A 17,623-nucleotide genomic window follows, 5' to 3' on the forward strand; every position below is an offset into this window, starting at 1 on the left:
GGAAGGGTATCGTAAACAGATCAGCCAATATCATAATGCCGCTATATAAATCAATGGTGCGACCTCATTTGGAATACTGTGTGCAATTCTGGTCACCACACCTTAAAAAGGATATTATAGCTTTGGAAAAAGTGCAGAAAAGGGCAACTCGAATGATAAAAGGGTTGGAACACTTTCCCTATGAGGAAAGGTTAAGGCGCTTAGGGCTTTTTAGCTTGGAGAAACGACGACTGAGGGGTGACATGATTGAGGTTTATAAGATTATGCATGGGAAAGAGCAGGTAGAGAAAGAGGTACTTTTCTCCCTCTCACACAATACAAGAACTCGTGGGCATGCCATGAAATTGCTGAGCGGTCGGGTTAGAACGGATAAAAGTACTTCTTCACCCAAAGAGTGATTAACACTTGGAATTCACTGCCACAGGAAGTGGTGGGGGCTACAAGCCTGGACGGCTTCAAAAGGGAATTAGATAAGCATATGGAGCAGAGGTCCATCAGTGGCTATTAGCCACAAGGTATAGATAGGGGCTCTGGGGCAAGTGATGCTCTGTAGACTTCTTGGTGCTTGGGGGGGAACAGTGGGAGGGCTTCTAATGTCCTGGCCCCACTGCTGGACCTCCTGATGGCACTGGTATTTCTGGCCACTGTGGGATACAGAGTGTTGGACTGGATGGGCCTCTCGAGTTCTTCTGGGAGAAAAAAGAGGCAAAAAAGTCATTAAGCCTGTCTGCTTTTTCTCTGTCCTCCACCAGTTTCTCCTTCTACTCCCAAAAGCGGTCCAATTGCCCCCTTTTACCTTGCATTTGCTTCTCACATATCTGTGGAAGTTTTTCTTATTGTAGTGCACCCCCCTGGCCAGACCCAACTCATACTGATCTTTGGTTTCTCTGATGGCTGATCTGCAGTACCTAGTAACTCTCATATACTCCTCTTTAGAGATCTGACCTTCCCTCCATTCCCTTTTTCTCCCTTAGCTTATTCTGAAACTCTCGGTTCATCCACATCAGTTTCTTGGAGGCCTTACCATGTTTCTGTCTTGCTGGAATAGTGAGGGCTTGAGCTCGCAAAAGCTCATGTTTGAGAAGAGCCCATCCTTCACTTGCTCCTTTTCCTTCCAGCACACTCCCCCCCCATGGAATGACTCCCATCAAGTCTCTGAGTTCGTTGAAGTCGGCCCTACGAAAATCTAACCTACAAGTCTGGCTACAAAATTCCTCGACCCCCACCCCCCCCACAGCAACTGGAATTCAAGGAGAATATGGTCACTTCCCCCTAAGGTTCCCACCACCTTCACCCCATCTACTAAGTCGAGTATGGCTAAGCCCCTTGTAGCTTCCTTCACCATTTGAAAAAGGAAGTTGTCAGCCAGACAACTGTTGTGTGATTTTTGTCGCTTTGTTGAGCCTGTCTCCCAGCACACATCAGGAAAATTGAAGTCTCCCTTAATTATAAGGTTCTGATGTCTGGATATTCTACTAATCTGTTCAAGGAGGGCAGCATCCATTTCCTGTCCCTGGTCAGGCGGTCTGTAGCAGATTCCAACAACTATACCCTTTGTCCTACTCCCCTTATTTCTACCCATATACTTTCCACGGGGCTGTCAACCACATTCTCCAGAACTTCCTGACAATCTAGCCCTCTCTTCACATACAGCACCACTCTGCCCCCTCTTCTACCCTTCCGGTTTTTCTTGAACAACTCATATCTATCCACTACCACATCCCAGTCATGAGAATCATTCCACCGAGTCTCAGTGATTCCTATTATATAATAGCCCTCTGTTTGCAAGAGAATCTCAAGCTCTTGCAGGTGGGCCCCCACTGTTCTCTTCTTCACTGAAGTCCCCGTGTTGATCATCCCCTTCCCCTTGCAGCTTCAGTTTAAAGCTCTCCTGATTAAGCTCCCCAAGTTCTTTCCAAACGTTTTCTTCCCTGACTTTGTGAAGCCCATCATGTGCTAGAAGGCCTTCTCTAAAAAAACTTATCCCATGGTCCCAGAACCCAAAGTGCTCCTGCTGGAACTACCATCTCAGCCAACGATTCACCTCGGAGTATGGTCTGTTCTCTTCACACTCCACTTCCTTTGACTGGAAGGATAGAAGAGAATATCACCTGTGCCTCCAATGCCTTCAACTGCCTTCCAAGAGCTTCACAGTCCTCTTTAATTTTCATGATGGTATTTGCGGCCGTGTCATTCGTCCCCACATGAACCAGCACAAACGTGTACTGATCAGTAGGTCTTATCAGTTTTGGCAGTCAGTCTGTAATATCCTGAATTCTGGCTCCAGGTAAGCAACACATCTCTCAGAGTAGGGGATCCGGCCTGGACACATTACGTTCCATATCCCTGAGCAGAGAGTCCCGGATGACCACCACTTTCCATTTCCTTCCACTTCCATGCGGCACCATGCCCTCTTCACTCCCTTTTCCAGGTCTTTGTGGCTCTCCTTCCACTCTCATCTCCAGTACCCTCTCAAACACCTCAAAACGATTATTGAACTCCAGTGGACCAGAGCGTCATCTTGGGGTTTGTATTGTAGAACTGAGAGGAGGCTCAGAAGAGAGATCAACTCTTCCTTCTTCTCCTTGACTTTCTTCTTCATGTTCTTGCAGAGTTCCTAGGCTCTTGTCAATAAAATTTTCTCCTTCCTTGATCTCCTGAAGGGTGGTGATCCTCTCCTGCAGGCTCTGAATGTTCTCCTCCAAAACCTTGACCAGCTTATACTTCTGACAAGTGAAGTCCGTCTTCTCTTCCGGAAGGAAAACAAACATGGCACACTCCATGCAGGTGACTGGAAAAGGGCCTTCAGTCGATATCACTGCTATCCAAGTATATTCCAAGAGTACTCTGAGCAGAGTTTTGGGGCCCTCAGGCAGATCCTCAGGCTAAGAGCCACAGGCCAAGAGCCCTTTAGCTCTCAAAAACCCCTTACCTTCTAGCAGCACCTCACCATGTGTTCTCCACTCCTTGCCTCAGGCCAGCTGACTCACCTCTGCCTCTGGTGAGGAGGAGCCTTTTGTTTCACAACAAAAGAAGAGAGAGCTGTCCCTATACAGAAGCACTGTGAGAAGAGCTGTTCACATTTGCATAAAGTGAAGTTACTTGCACTTTGCTGGAGGTAAGTCACTTCATTGTAACGGAAGGAGAATACAGGTTGCACACATTGGAAAAGAAAAACTAATTTATACCTGAATGTTTTTCCCCTCTACTACATATTTACAGACTTTATATCCCATCTTTCTGCCCTACCACAGCCACCAAGGCGGCTTTCTAGAGAAAGGTCCTTTCAGGTGTCAACTAGCAAATAGGTACTGAAAAAAAAATCTGACAATATCTGATTTGCAAATGTGAGCTTCCCCTGTAACACAAGTGAAGAGCAGTGTTTTTTAAAAAGACTACATCCCCCATGAGCTTTCTTATTGATTCCAATACTTCAGTAATGGAAAACAGATCCTGAGTCAATGCCTGGTGAATTTCACACAGAAGGAAAAAGAGAAAAGTAATGCAACACAGAAAATAGATGAGAAATTAACATAACTAATCACAGAAATAGCTCCTGTCAAAGTAAACAGGCTAAAAGGCAACTACATTCACATAAGTAGACCTGTACCCCGCCCGCTGCCACAAGCACTGGTCCAAGGCCATAAGAAAAGTACCACTGTAGCTACCATTTACTGCCGCATTACAATAGAGATGAAACATCAAGAGAAAGCCTCAGTGTCAGTCCTTCTATATTTAAACATAAAGGAGGAATTTAACCCACTGAAATCTCACAAAGGAGACGAGTGTGGGGAAATTGACATTAAACATTACTTTCATATGTTCTATACTTAACATCTTTTTATCAAGGGATAATGATTCAACATTAAGCTGTCTGCTCCCACAGACAAGATTCTCAGAACACTCAAGAGGAGACCAGTACCATAGTGACTCTTGTGTTTAAGCTATACAAATAAAAAAAAATTAAGATATGCCATGATTATAAGCTGCAACTAGATCCTTGACCTTTAGAGCATTACTAAAAAGGTCCAACTCATCCTGTCCCACTTGTATTGGGAAATGATTTAAAGCACTTTAAACCTGATAATGTGACATGCATTTTAACCAAGTACTTCATTAAGAACCCGGCGCTGAATTTTAGAAGAATGACTACAAAGCTTCGGCAAAGTCTTTCACGCCAAAGCTAGCAACTTACTTTCCCACTGGACACAACAGATGGGATTAGCATCTGGTCCTTCTTCAGTAGAGAGAGCCCAAGAGATACTGCCCAGCTAGGAGCAAATTGTACTCATTCCCCAGACAGCAATCAAAGCATCTTTGGTTCCAGAGATCCTGGGAAGCACAACACTAAGGAGACATTTTGAATTAAAGTCAGATCAACAGTTTGGAAGGGAGCCCAGAAAGCAGGTCTTTCGGAAGGAAGACCAAGTGAGGTGTTACCCATTTGTGCGTATTCTCAAGTCATCTTCTGTTTAAAATAGAAGCAGCAATCACTCCCAAAATAGAAGAAGAGTGTGAACTATTTAAAATTAGATTACTCAAGAGAAGAATACAGGTGACGATCCAACATTGCATTTAGCAGATGGGAAAACTAACATCAGTGCGCAAAGCTAGTGGTGGTTTTCAAACTTGCTATCTTCAGGGAATGTTCTTCCCCAGCACTTCTCTATCAGTTAATAGGAAGATGAACTGAATGGTCATGATAGCATGGTGCACTGCAAAAAATCTAATGTATCTAGCAAAATCGTAAGAATATCATGCAATCTTTTTAAGGGCAAGTTGTTAATTTCCACCTGGTTTTCAAATATTTTCACTCACGTACACAATGGTACAGCAATGCTTTGGGACCCAGGATGAGCTCCTACCAAGCAGTCATGGTAAAGCACTTCAGCAAACACAAAAGGTATTGCTACAAACTAGAAAAACCAAGTAACCGCATTTCAGAAAATTCCTGATAAGACAGGCTAGTCAAGGAGAGAGACTTCACTTTACTCAGTGTTCTAGGCAGGGGTCATTTCGTAGAAAAAGAGGTGCAGAAGCTCATTAGCATAACTCATTAGCATAATTTATTTGCATATGCCACATACCCTGAAATCACCGGAAATGTGTCAGAAGGCAACACCCACTGCTCAGTCTCCACTGGACTGTTTTGGATTGCTAGCTATGGGGGGGGGGGGGCAGATCTGCCCTAGCAGAGGAGGGAGAGCTTGTACCTGAATAAAACTTGACCTTAAAGGTGCCACTGGACTATTTTAGATTGCTAGCTGGGGGGGACGGGGACGCACAGATCTGTGCAGGAAAGAAGGAATGAAGGAAAGAGGGGAAAAAGAGAAGGAAGGAAAGAAAGAGAGAGAGAAAGAGAGAGAGAGGGAAAAAGAGAGAGAGAGAAAGAAAGAGAGAGAGAGAGGAAGAGAGAGAGAGAGAAGGGAGGGAGGAAGGAAGGAAGGAAGGAAGGAAGGAAGGAAGGAAGGAAGGAAGGAAGGAAGGAAGGAAGGAAGGAAGGAAGGTTCTTGCTCCTCGTGGCCTGGGGCTGCTGGGAGCAGGGGATGGGGCTTGTTGCATGTGCCCGTCCCCTGGGCTCTTTTCTGCCAGAACTCCGCTCCTGTGCGCTCCTGCAGGAAATGACCCCTGGTTCTAGGAGATTTCTTTACTAAGATGGTAAGAAAGGTTTACAACAAAGATTTTGTTTTCATGCTATTATAGCAGTCTAGCTGCAGTAGCTGCTATAATAAGCATCATAAAAACTAGAGGAAGTGGGAATTATAAAGCTGTAAGACCCCCTGAAATATTAAAGCTTTCATACCTTTGGTACTTTCCATTTTACAAACAATGAAATTAATGCTTCCCTATCAGTATTAACCCTCCCCCCCAAAGGAACACAGTACACAGAAGTTTGAAATTGTTCCAACCCTATGCATTGTAGAGAGGGTGTGAGAGACTGAGTGCACATGAATGTGTGAGTGACTGAGTGCAGAACAATAATTTCCTACTGGTAACTTGCAAGAGCACAGAATCACATTTTTACCCACCATGCTGTAGCAAACTGCTGCCAGAAAGTTGCACAAACCTATCTGTTACCTTCCTCTTGTGATGAATTTCTGCATATACGAATAAGGAATTCATTATGTGTAACAGCATTCCATGCGCCTTGGTGTTTAGTCATGCCGGCAACATGACCACGGAAACGTCTTCGGACAGCGCTGGCTCTTCGGCTTTGAAACGGAGATGAGCACCGCAACCCTAGAGTCGGATTCGACTGGCTTTCGAGCAAGGGAACCTTTACCTTTACCCAAATGTCATACAGTGTTGCCAACAGAACTGGGGGGAAATCTCCTCTGTTCCTTTAATACAGGCATAATGTGTAGAAATGGGTAGCTGAAGCTTTTTATGGCATGGAGATTGCTTGTTAAATAATATCCCATTAAACCTCCAGTGACAGTGCAGGATATTTTCTTCCCCAGACAGCTGGCAACCCTAATATTATAACAGGACTTGTTTAATAAAACACAGAATCTTATTTACATTGTGTATAAATCCAAGGAAAACTCATTTCAGCACTGTGCATGCTGAATGTTACACACCCACGTGCACGCACACACAATCACGCAAGCAAAATCTGCACATACATAGAGTATTTCTTAGTCTATACACATATAGGACATATATACCACTCCATCATTGTGCTCGCTGGTGCTAGCAGGTGAAGGGTTTTTTTGTTTCATTTGGCATTCCCTTAGTGATCCCTCCTGCATAACCAATGTTTTAACCACTGTTTTTTTTATGTTTTGTACATATATTAATGCTGTTTTTAACTATTTTTATGATGTGTGTTTGGAGGGATGATTGTTTTTTATGGTTTTATCATGTACGTTTTAAATGGTTAGCCACCTCAGTGGCCCTTGTGAGGGCAGAAAGGCAGGATATAAATTTTGTAAATAAATAAAGTACTACAGCTGCATTGAGCCCAAATTTATCTGGGAAACATGCCTAGAGCTCTTATCTGTTCTGGGGTTACTAGATAATCATATACAATTTATTTATGGAACTTGATTTTTATAGGTATATCCCAAAACTACAAAATCAACTAAATAAAACTGATAATATCCTAACACACAAGAATAATTAATACAAGGACTTCAGCCCAAATAAAAGATCTCTGTTGTTCTTTAGAAGTGACAAATAGGGATAGGCATGAACCGGAAAAATGTGGTTCGTGTTGGTACATGTCCGAACCACAAACCGAATCGAACCAGGAGGCTCATTCATGAACCGAACCAGCCTGCTCCCCACCATTCAGTGGTTTTTCACACTTTATTGCACAGTCCCTTCAAACTTTAAAGGGACTGCACAAGAAATCATGAAAACCAGCTGAGCAGCAAGGAGCTCTCCGCCTCTCAGCTGCTTTTTGCACTCTCCTGTGCAGCTGCAAAACAGCTGCCCAGCTGTTTTTGCAGCTTTAAAAGTTCATGGAAGTTTGTGACAGTAGAGTTACAAACTTTGGTTTGCAAACCACAAACAAGGCAACAGTCATGACAAATTTTGCTTCGTGGTTCGGTTCATGCCCATCCCTAATTACAAAATTAGTGATTTGATGTCTTACACATTTTTTCCTTGCTAAACAGAAACTAATCTCAATATGCTGGTGACTTTTCAAATTAAACAAAATAATTAAGTAATCACCATATAGTTTCACCATTAAAACATACTTAACTAACATTACTCACAATTTGTTTTCCAATGCTCAGGGAAAAACATTTTAAAAAAAAAAAGGATCTGAAAAACAGCGATCAAATTAGCTTAATTACTCCATGTCAACTTGATAAGTCACTGCTCCTTAATGCAAAAGCTGCAACTTACAATTAATAGCAGTTGGTACTGGTTAAATTGATCAAGTGTCTACAGTGCCTGAAACATGATAGGAAGTTCTGTATTATCTTACAGCAATTCAGTAGAGAAGTCTTGCCCCAAAGGCACATAAATCTGAAGTACCAAAAACTGCTGGATCAGTCCAACTAGAAAGAGACAAAGAAATACATTAGAATTCATCACACATAAACAAGCATTTAGTGTTTATGATCTATAGATAGCCGCAGTATTTTCCATAGTTCATGCAACATGAAAAGAGGGAGGAAAACTAACAGAAGGAAATCAAGTTAAACTAATAAAAAGTGGTACTTTTCCAAACATCCAATTGGTGGCTCAGGTGGAAGCTTTAGGGAGAAAAAAATTGAATTATTTTATTTACAGTTTTTCATTATGTTGACAGCGCACACAAAAACAGTACATTCTACAAGGACACATAAAAATCAATCTAAAGATTCACAGACATGTTCCTGCAAAAGTGTACGGTAATTGCTCACACTGATGACAAATTTAAACTTTATTTGCACCACTTAAGCAGTTCATCACATAACTGAATCCAGATTTGGACAGGTATGGCCAACTGAGGGTTTGATCTAATCTGGATGTTTAAAACAGAAATGGCAGTTTAGAGAAGGAGAAAGCAATCTTTTGCAAAATCAGTGTTCCACACAGAAAAGCCACGGTGGTTTTGAGGAATCATGGCAACGTTAAGTATTTTAGTCGGGATGTTGGACCAAAATAAGTCTGCATCACCACAATCCTGGGATGGCCAATTAGACTGATCATTCACAAAAATCATCCTTATAACTGCCACATGACCACAGATATTACGCCTCTCAGCCCATATAATTTCTTGGGCTATCCTAAATATTTAAACTCAATTTTTAAAGTAATAAAAAGTTTCATGTTGCGCTACTGCTTCCAACATTCACTTCTTGACCTGTGGTCTTCCCCATTCTGATAGCCCTTGCTCTCTTCTTTCCTTACTTTCGTAGACCCTGGGTTCCAGGCCCTGTCAACATCGAAGTTTTGGACAGTAGGGTCCCAGGCTCTAACATTATTTGAGAGCAATGCTCTCTCTGAGCTGTGGATTCTTGTGAGCAAAAAAAATCTACTTTGAGAGCTACTGGCATTAAAGTTGTGAGCGAACGATTTGGCTACTGCATAAATTAGTTTGCTCTGGAGCCATCCTTCCTGAGCTTCAACAAAAATGTGTGAGCCGGAGGCTTAAAACTGTGAGCTAGCTCACACTAACTCAGCTTAGAGGGAACACCACTTGTGAGCATGACACTATCTGGCTCATCATGCATAGCTCAAATAGTTCAGCGGAGAACTTCAGTTTAAACCACTTTGGAGAGCCAATGGGCTGAGATAGAACATGGTCAAGTATGGCAATGGCCTGTAAAATTTCCAGGGGAAAAACCTTCAAAATAGCTAAAAGATGGAGCCAATGAACTATGTGTGCAAGGGTAGTCATGTAAGTAGATCATCTTCTCTGCCTTCCGTTTCTCTGAACATTGCCCTGAGTCCTCCCCTCTCCAAAGTCAGAGAAAGCTTGTCAATGCCATGGAACCTTGGGGAGTGTATCAGGTGAACCTGGAGCAATTTTGTTCAATCCCCAATTTTTACTGCAGCCCCTGTGCCCCATGGCATTTTGTCCATAACATTCCACCAGTCTCTACAACTAGCCTTGGGGGGGGGGGGGGGGGCCAAGGGGCCCCCAGGACCTGCTGGAGGATATAGGAAGGTGGTGAAGATCTATGTCTGTGCAAAGATACAGCTCCAGGTTGTGCTGATAAAGACAGGGGAGCCTGATCCAATGTCTATACTCTCAGACATATGTCCAACTGAGATCAATGGGGCCAGCTCTTAGTAAGTATGCTTAGGAGTGCAACTTGACAGCAATAAATAAGACTGTGGTCAGCTTAAGTCACATCAAGAATATTCTTGCAAGGACCATCTCATATGTTTCATACGACTTTCATAAATTTTCTCCAACATACTTATGTATTAAAGCTGTTTTATACTTTGTTTAAAATATGCAAGAACTAGTGCACAAGATAGAGATATAAAAGTAAAAGTCAGAATATATCTACAATTCATGGCAAATCAAGAGAAATAGTAATTCAAATTAAGCTACTTCTAACACAGTAACTGCAATGAGGCCTTAGTAATTAAGAGTCCTCAAATTAAGCCCAAGCACTTTGTTTTGAGCCTCTGAACAATTCAGAGTTCTATTTCTCATAAAAGATGCATTAAATATTTAGAGATCTGAAAATTATGTCACCGGAATTTAAAATTAATCAATCCCACAAGCATTAGTGCTGTGGAATACTTTAAAATGCATCACTTCTCATATTGGCAATGTTTGAAAAGTTATTTTGTAATTAAAAATATTGGCTAAGAAATACTGGACCATTCTCTTTAACCAAACACATCATATAGCAATCAAACAACAAGGCTGGTAAATCTAAATGCAAAGTGTATTTTAGCGGGGGGTGTGTGTATTTTTCATATGTGCATATGTCTGTGTGTGCACATGTGCGTGTGTGTGCACCTGGAAGTCATGGCGACCTCTGGTGACTGACTCCTACTGGGAGTCTAGAGGATATTAAGAGAGGTGGCTGAATAAAGCCTACCCCTGTCCTCCTGAATGCTGGTATTTCAAGGTCTCCCATCCAAGTACTTGCCAGAGTCGACCCTGCTTAGCTTCTGAGATCTGACGAGATTGGGCTTGCCTGGGCTATCCAGGTCAGAGCTAATACAAAATATATTTTGAGTGACATCCAGCTTTTCCAGCATTTGCAACTGAGAGCTTTAAAGTACCTCAACATCCTCACTGAAGCTTGAGAAGGAATGGAGAACCAGCACATAGCCCCTAAGATAATTCCACATAGCCATCATTACAATAATAAAAATTCCAGAATGATTTTTCCCTCTCTACAAAACAAACCCAGAATTGCAAGGGGTTAAAATGTACAAAGAAGGGGAGAAAGAGATCGCAATTTTAACCTTCATATTTTTGGACTGTAAACTTTACATTAAACTTGAACATTTCAGGGTTTAAATATGCTTTTGCTAATGTTTCAAGGAACAGCTCTATATGGGTGCTTCCACATGACTAGGGTTGCCAGTTTCCTCCTGGCAATTTGTGGGGGGAGGAAAGAAACCAGGAGTAGGTGGATGCCTAGGCCTCATCACCAGCAACATCGCCAGCAACATCACTTCTGGTGTGCACCAAAAGTGATGTCATCATGTCGTTTGGTATTAGGGCAAAAACTCTATGGTAAAAATGGCTTCTACCATAATTTTTGCCCAAATACCAGAGCATTGCCACAGTATATGCCGGAAGTGACATCACTGCGGTGCCAGCAACAGTGACCTAGACGTGCTTCTCTTGCTAGTAGGTCCCCCTGCTGGCCAGCTGATTGGCAGTGGGGTTTGGGACCTGGGGGCAGGGATCCCCTACTCCCTGTAGAGGACTGGCAACCCTACTCATGACACAGTTATGCTGGAATAGGCATCATTTGTCCACTCACTTCTTATGGAAAATGTAGACAATGTCAACCCTTTGTTTCATAACTCATCTGTGGTGGGTGGTTTCCCCCCCACTTAAAACCTAACTTCAGTGGCAGCTGCGCAAACATGTATCCAAATGTGCTATTGAGACTTCCCAGGATTATTGCCCCTTTAAGCTTTTTCTCCTTTCTTTTGTAGTCTTTAAACAAGTTCTACTTAGCCTAAATTACATCTTTTCACTCACACACCTGAAGGGATATCAGTTCTTTTTCTGAGGGAGGAGGAGCTTTAATTATTTGTTTTCCAGTAAAAACAATCATGAAAAATTAAATGAAAGTAATGAAGAATCACTTTGGCTGCAAAGGTAAAAGCATCAATCAAGCACGCCCCCCCCCCTTTATCTACTTCCAAGTAAACACAATACTGTGATTTTGCCTGTGAGGATGGATACTGCTGCATTTTTATGAGGAATATAGTACTACGTTAACTGCTGTCTGGAGTGCTTTTTTAATTCTACTCGCACATGCGTGCGGGGAAGGTGGGGTATAAATGAAATAAATAAATAGAAGCAACCTGTGTTTGCCAAGCAGCCCCAATGGCTGGGTATCTACTGTGTTTCGAGAGCCAGTTTGGTGTAGTGGTTAAGTGTGCGGACTCTAATCTGGGATAACCGGGTTTGATTCCCCACTCCTCCACTTGCACCTGCTGATGTGACCTTGGGTCAGTCACAAGCTCTGGCACAGCTGTTCCTGAAAGAGCAGTTTGTGTCAGAGTTCTCTCAGCCCAAACCACCTCACAGGGTGTCTGTTGTGGGGAGGGGAAGGGAAAGGAGTTTGTAAGCCGCTCTGAGACTCCAAGTGAAGGGCGGGGTATAAATCCAATCTCTTCTTCTCCTTCTTCTTTTCATGGAAAGCTTATACAAATAATATTTATAAAATGAAAATAAAATATACATATACTAACTTTCCCTCATCAACTCAGAGAACATTCCTTCAATTCTGAAAAAGTTGCTTAGTCTTTCCTTAAATGGATAAGGATCCTGTACTCATTTTTAACATACAAAGGACTTTTACTGATTTGGTGGCCAAAGGAAATAAAAGCTACCTTTGTATTTGGACTGATGTCTTTTCAGCTGAAATTAAAAAAAAAACAGGCAAATATAAAGCTGGGCAGTCTGCAGTGCCTACAGGCAGCCTGACAATGCCACTGTGGCAAAAATGGGGGCAAAGCCTTCGCACTTGAGAGAACGGCAGTTAACATTTGGCTGCCTTCCAGGTATCCCTCCAATTATCATCTCTCTGGTTCCAAAATATAGCCAGCATTTCTAAATTATGTTAAATGGCTCATTTTCTAAATCTTTGTTTAAAAAAAGATAACCATGCACTAGGAACTGTAAACACAAGCTGCAAAAATGTTTTTAAAAGAACATTCTAAATACAGGGAAAGGACATTATTTATTGAAAACTATTTCCTTATGAAGCTTTGCTGTAACTCATTGCTACAACCACATTTGTTACTGTGACTACGACAGAAAATATTTAGTGGCACAATAAGCAGCTGTGATATGACTAACAGATAGGATCATACTTCTTCAGTCTCAATTCCCAAAATTCCCATCCTGCCTTCTCATCTCAGGAGACAGAGAAATACACTGTTGATACTCAATATTAGCCTTTATTTCAGGACATACCTTAGCCACATTTTCACAGCTGTTGCCAGTGGTTAGTTTGTAAATAGAAAGATATTAGAAGTATTAGGTTCTCTCTGCTTCTCCACCTCCCAACTCTAGATAATGGGGCAGACTGACTAAACTTATTTCAAGGGCAAAGGAAAGTCAATCTGTACTTGCTCACAGGCATTTTCTTCTTCAGATATGGAAAACCAGAATTCCAGACCGTCCATGACTTGGATCATTACAAATCAGGGCTTAGCACCAGTATCTAATACAGGTTTCAGAATCAAATTCAAGGGAAGCCTTCTTTATTACAAGAGCAGAAACTGGGGCCATGTGAGTGTGGAATAATTCAAATGGTTCTACCTGTGATAACAACCTACCCAACAAACACAACTAGGTATGTTATGTTCTCCGGATGGGGAATTTTCTGTAAAAATAGTCTGCTCTACAGGTTATTCTCTATCTTGCTATTCTCTCTCTTGAGGGAACATGTCTAGGCCACAAACAACAAATGAACACCATCAATCAATCTGTTGTGCCCTAGGAGGGCATTTGGCAAAGGCTGATCCTTGGCAGCCCTTTTGTACAAACCAAGCTGTGATACAGTAACCGAAATTTTCTGAGAAAAAATAAACCCAAACAGCTTTCATTAAGATAGATTGGAATAATGCTTTGTTAACATTCACAGCCTTTTAAGTATTTTTTTTTTAATTTTACTTATATATTTTCTCCTAAGATTGCAATTTCAGGAAATTAATCAAACCCTGCAATGTTGGGGGGTGGGGTGGATGATTTAGGATGTTTATTTGTATAACACAGAGAAATATATTGAAGGTGCATGCACACACATGATAAATAAAAGTAATCTGTCATCTTCAATGGACACAGGAGGGGCCTTTGTGATTTGCGTAGTGTAGTTTAGTGTAGTGCAGGGGTGTTAAACATGCAGCCTGGGGGCCAGATCAGGCCCCTGGAGGGCTTCTATCAGGCCCACAGTGGAACTGGCTGTCTTCTGCTGCTTCTTCCAGTTCTGGTGCTGCTGCGTCATCATAGGTTTGCGGCTTACAGATACACACCTGAACAGCATACTCAAGATTGCAACAGCACAGACATTTTGATGCAATAATTCAGAGCAAGAGGTGTCAGTTATCAGACACTGTTAAATAAATAAAATATTGCAAGAGTGTTAATGTTTTAAGCATGTTTTTATTTTAAGTAAAAAAAACCTTTGTGTTTGTGTCCTTTATAAAGTTTATATCTCCACTACCTGGCATTACATTTTATGACACAAATGGCCTGGCCAATCAAGGTCTCATTTATGTCAAATCCGGCCCTCATAACAAATGAGTTTGACATCCCTAGTTTAGTGGTTAGGAGCACAGACTCTAATCTGGGAGAACTGGGTTTGATTCCGCACTCCTCCACATGCAGCTACTGGTGTGGCCTTGGGTCAGTCGTAAGTTATTTCAGAGCTGTTATCTCAAGGACAGTTCTCGGGAGAGCTCTCTCAGGCCCACCTACATCATGGGCAGTGTTCCCTCTAAGCTGAGTTAGTGTGAGCTGGCTCACAGTTTTTTAGCCTCCGGCTCACACATTTTTGTTTTAGATCAGGAAGGATGGCTCCAGAGCAAACTAATTTATGCAGCAGCCGAATCACTCACTCACAACTTTAATGCCAGTAGCTCACAAAGTAGAATTTTTGCTCACAGGACTCCACAGCTTAGAGGGACGACTGCTCACCAGGTGCCTGTTCTGGGGAGGGGAAGGGAAAGGAGATTGTAAGGCGCTCTGAGACTCCTTCGGGTAGTGAAGGGCGGGGTATAAATCCAATATCTTCTTCAAAATTCAGATCTTGCTTGTCACCCTGTTAAGCTTAGCAACAGGGTAGGAAAACATTTGGTGAGCACTTTGTAAAGGTGAGCACTTTGTAAAGGGCAGTATTTTGCTTTGGGGCATTTCATTTTAGAAGCCACATGGATGTCTGATGTATTTATTACAATTTATTTATATTCTTATATATGCTTCCTCCAAGGACTCAGGGAGGCACAAATGATCCACCATCCTTCCCATTTCATCCTCTTATCCCCTGTAAGGTAGGTTGGCTGAAAAAGAGTCACCAAACAAGTCTTATGGTTGAGTAAGAACCCGTTTCGGGTCTCCACAGTCTAACTCCAACACTCTGTTCAATATGCCAACCTGGTTCAGAACAGCTGCAGGCCAAAGGGTAGAGAGGACTTAATGAAATGGGGAAGACTCTCATGGTTCGGCCAGTCATTACTTTCTTGCCAGTGCATCACAATGCTCAAAACTCTTAAACTGGGAGAAGAGTCTCTGTCCCCTTCCTTTCCTTCTTTCAAGTTCCTTTGATCCATAGATCTTGAGCAGCGGATAATGAGTCTGTATTTTTTTAAGGAAAATATGGTGGAGAGATACTTGGCCACTGCCGGTGTCGCCCATGGATCTCTGTCCATCAACAGATAAGGGACTATGTTATCTTTTGATACAGGAGAAGGAAATTTTGTTAGAACAGGGGCAATCCACAACTTGTGATAGGAGTTGTAGTAAGGGCATTCCAACAGCATATGGGGCAGAGGGTCAACCTTTTTCAAATCACATCGGCAAAGTCTGACCGAATAAGCCCCCCCTCCTTTCAATGTAGAAAAAGGCAAACAGATAGCAGAGCAGTCGCACTCCTTCCTCTTCCCTGCCTTCACCCCAGTTCATTTGGCATGGCAATGGTAGTGTAAGTGTAGAAGTGGGTTTTGCTTCAAAGGGTTTGAGAACCACAACACAACTGAAGTTGGAGGCTACATGAATAGCTACAGGAGCAGCTTCTTGTCAGGGGAAGTTCATGAAACAGCTGTAAAAAAACAGGAAGGGAACATTGCTGATTTTTCTGTACATTCATTAGGAAAAGGAGCCAATCAGGATATATGTATTATTGGTCAAGCAGAAAGTGGTCTTCATCTGGCCTCACCTGGCAAAGGAGCGGGGGAAATGGAAGGTTTACATGCAGCTAAAACATTAGGACAAATATAATTATTTCTAGAAAAGATGATAACATTTTTCCTCTGTTACTGAAAGGTCCTATTTTGAGACAAGATAAACTTTATGTCTGTGGCACAGTACCAGTTAAGCAATCAAAGCCTAACCACATTTTCAGTTCTGATTCTATTATACATACTACGTATGTACTTACGAGTTTGCCTCATTTCCTTAGGAAGTTGCATCTTGTTGGTTTGACTGCTTCCTTCTAGAACAAATACGAAGCCCTTCACTTCCTTATCGAACTCCTACGATCAGCACAATGAACCAAATAAAGAGCACATCATCATCACCACAATCAAGGCTTGTAATATAATTCAACAAAAGCCCTACTTTTCTGAAAATAAATAGCTTTTGTAGATAGCTTAGCACAGGCAAGCAGTAGCAGAAAGGGGAGACAACTTTTATTAAAGGTATGTGGATAGGGGGTCTGATTTGGATAAACTATTGTTGTCATGTTTTAGTAGTTGTTTTCTTCTAAGAGCTGCCTGGCATAACTGGTAAAGGCTGAGGGGTTGAATATAAAGTAAATGCCACACCCTTGCACTGTCTATTAAAAGAAAATGAACACCAATAACTCTCAAAACACAAATTTTTAGCCTCATATGGTGGAACTGCACTAAAACCAAACCTTACTGGCAAAGAGTTATGGTGACAGGAAAGGAGATCCTAGGATACCATCTCCCATTTCATCCCAAATGTTGTTCGCTTATTCTGCTCCTGTTGTTTCAACAGCAACCTGATGTGCAGAAATTTCCTGAACTATATAGCTCCATACCAGGCTAGCCAGGCCTATTCTACATGCCTATGCTAACATGAAGTTATGTGAATACCAACAAGAAGTATGTAAACTCTCTAAGTATTTGAGGCAGAAGCACTTTTGTACTAAATATTGTTATTAATAATAGCTAGCCCCTTTAGTTAGCAATTACTATGCTGAGAAGAGGGAGAATTCAGAAAGTCAGAGCGACCTAAAAGACCACTGCAAGGACATTAACATTTAACAATGAGAAAAAAGACAAAGTGCATTTTCTAAATTGAGCCCAGCTTCTGAAGCTAATGTACTCTACTAAAAGCATGGCTGCAATCAAAAGCTTTCTGGGAAAGATTTTTCTCTCAAAACAAGGGGGAAAACTGTTTGCCCTAAAAAATATTAATCTTTTCAGAAACAGAATTTCAACCAACTCATAACTGATCAGATTCAGAGAAGAATATATTTTTATTATTTGGGGGGGGGGGGGGGGGACCTCCTAGTGGTTCTTGGCCCGAGAGAGATCTAGCTATCCTCAACCAGGGCTTTTTCGGCCCTGATCCCTACCTCCCTACCTGGTGGAACAAAATCCATGCCCTGTGGGATTTGTTAGCTTTCTGCAGGTCATGTAAGGCAGAGATGTTCTGCCAGGCATATGGTTCAGGACAGTGACGGTACAGCATGTAGTTTGGCACTCTCATACCCCCCATTCTCCACAAGCCCCCCCCCCCCCGGCAGCCTTGCGACTCTAACCTTTTTTTCACCTTTTG

At 42.1% G+C, this 17,623-nt stretch overlaps 1 protein-coding gene across 1 annotated transcript in view; it reads right to left on the reverse strand.

Moving 5' to 3' along the window:
• LOC107113077 (chromosome unknown open reading frame, human C3orf67) overlaps positions 1–17,623 on the reverse strand; it is a 225,152-nt gene that overhangs the window by 203,097 nt on the left and 4,432 nt on the right. The window contains exons 3-4 of the mRNA XM_015414332.1: positions 16,257–16,350; positions 7,940–8,012 (exon numbers count right to left, since the gene is read on the reverse strand). Of these exons, the coding sequence (XP_015269818.1) occupies positions 7,940–8,012; positions 16,257–16,350 (167 nt within the window). The remainder of the gene's footprint in view (positions 1–7,939; positions 8,013–16,256; positions 16,351–17,623) is intronic.

The sequence above is a fragment of the Gekko japonicus genome, unplaced genomic scaffold (genome assembly GCF_001447785.1).
Source record: "Gekko japonicus isolate JY-2015 unplaced genomic scaffold, Gekko_japonicus_V1.1 scaffold129, whole genome shotgun sequence".
Taxonomy (NCBI): domain Eukaryota; kingdom Metazoa; phylum Chordata; class Lepidosauria; order Squamata; family Gekkonidae; genus Gekko; species Gekko japonicus.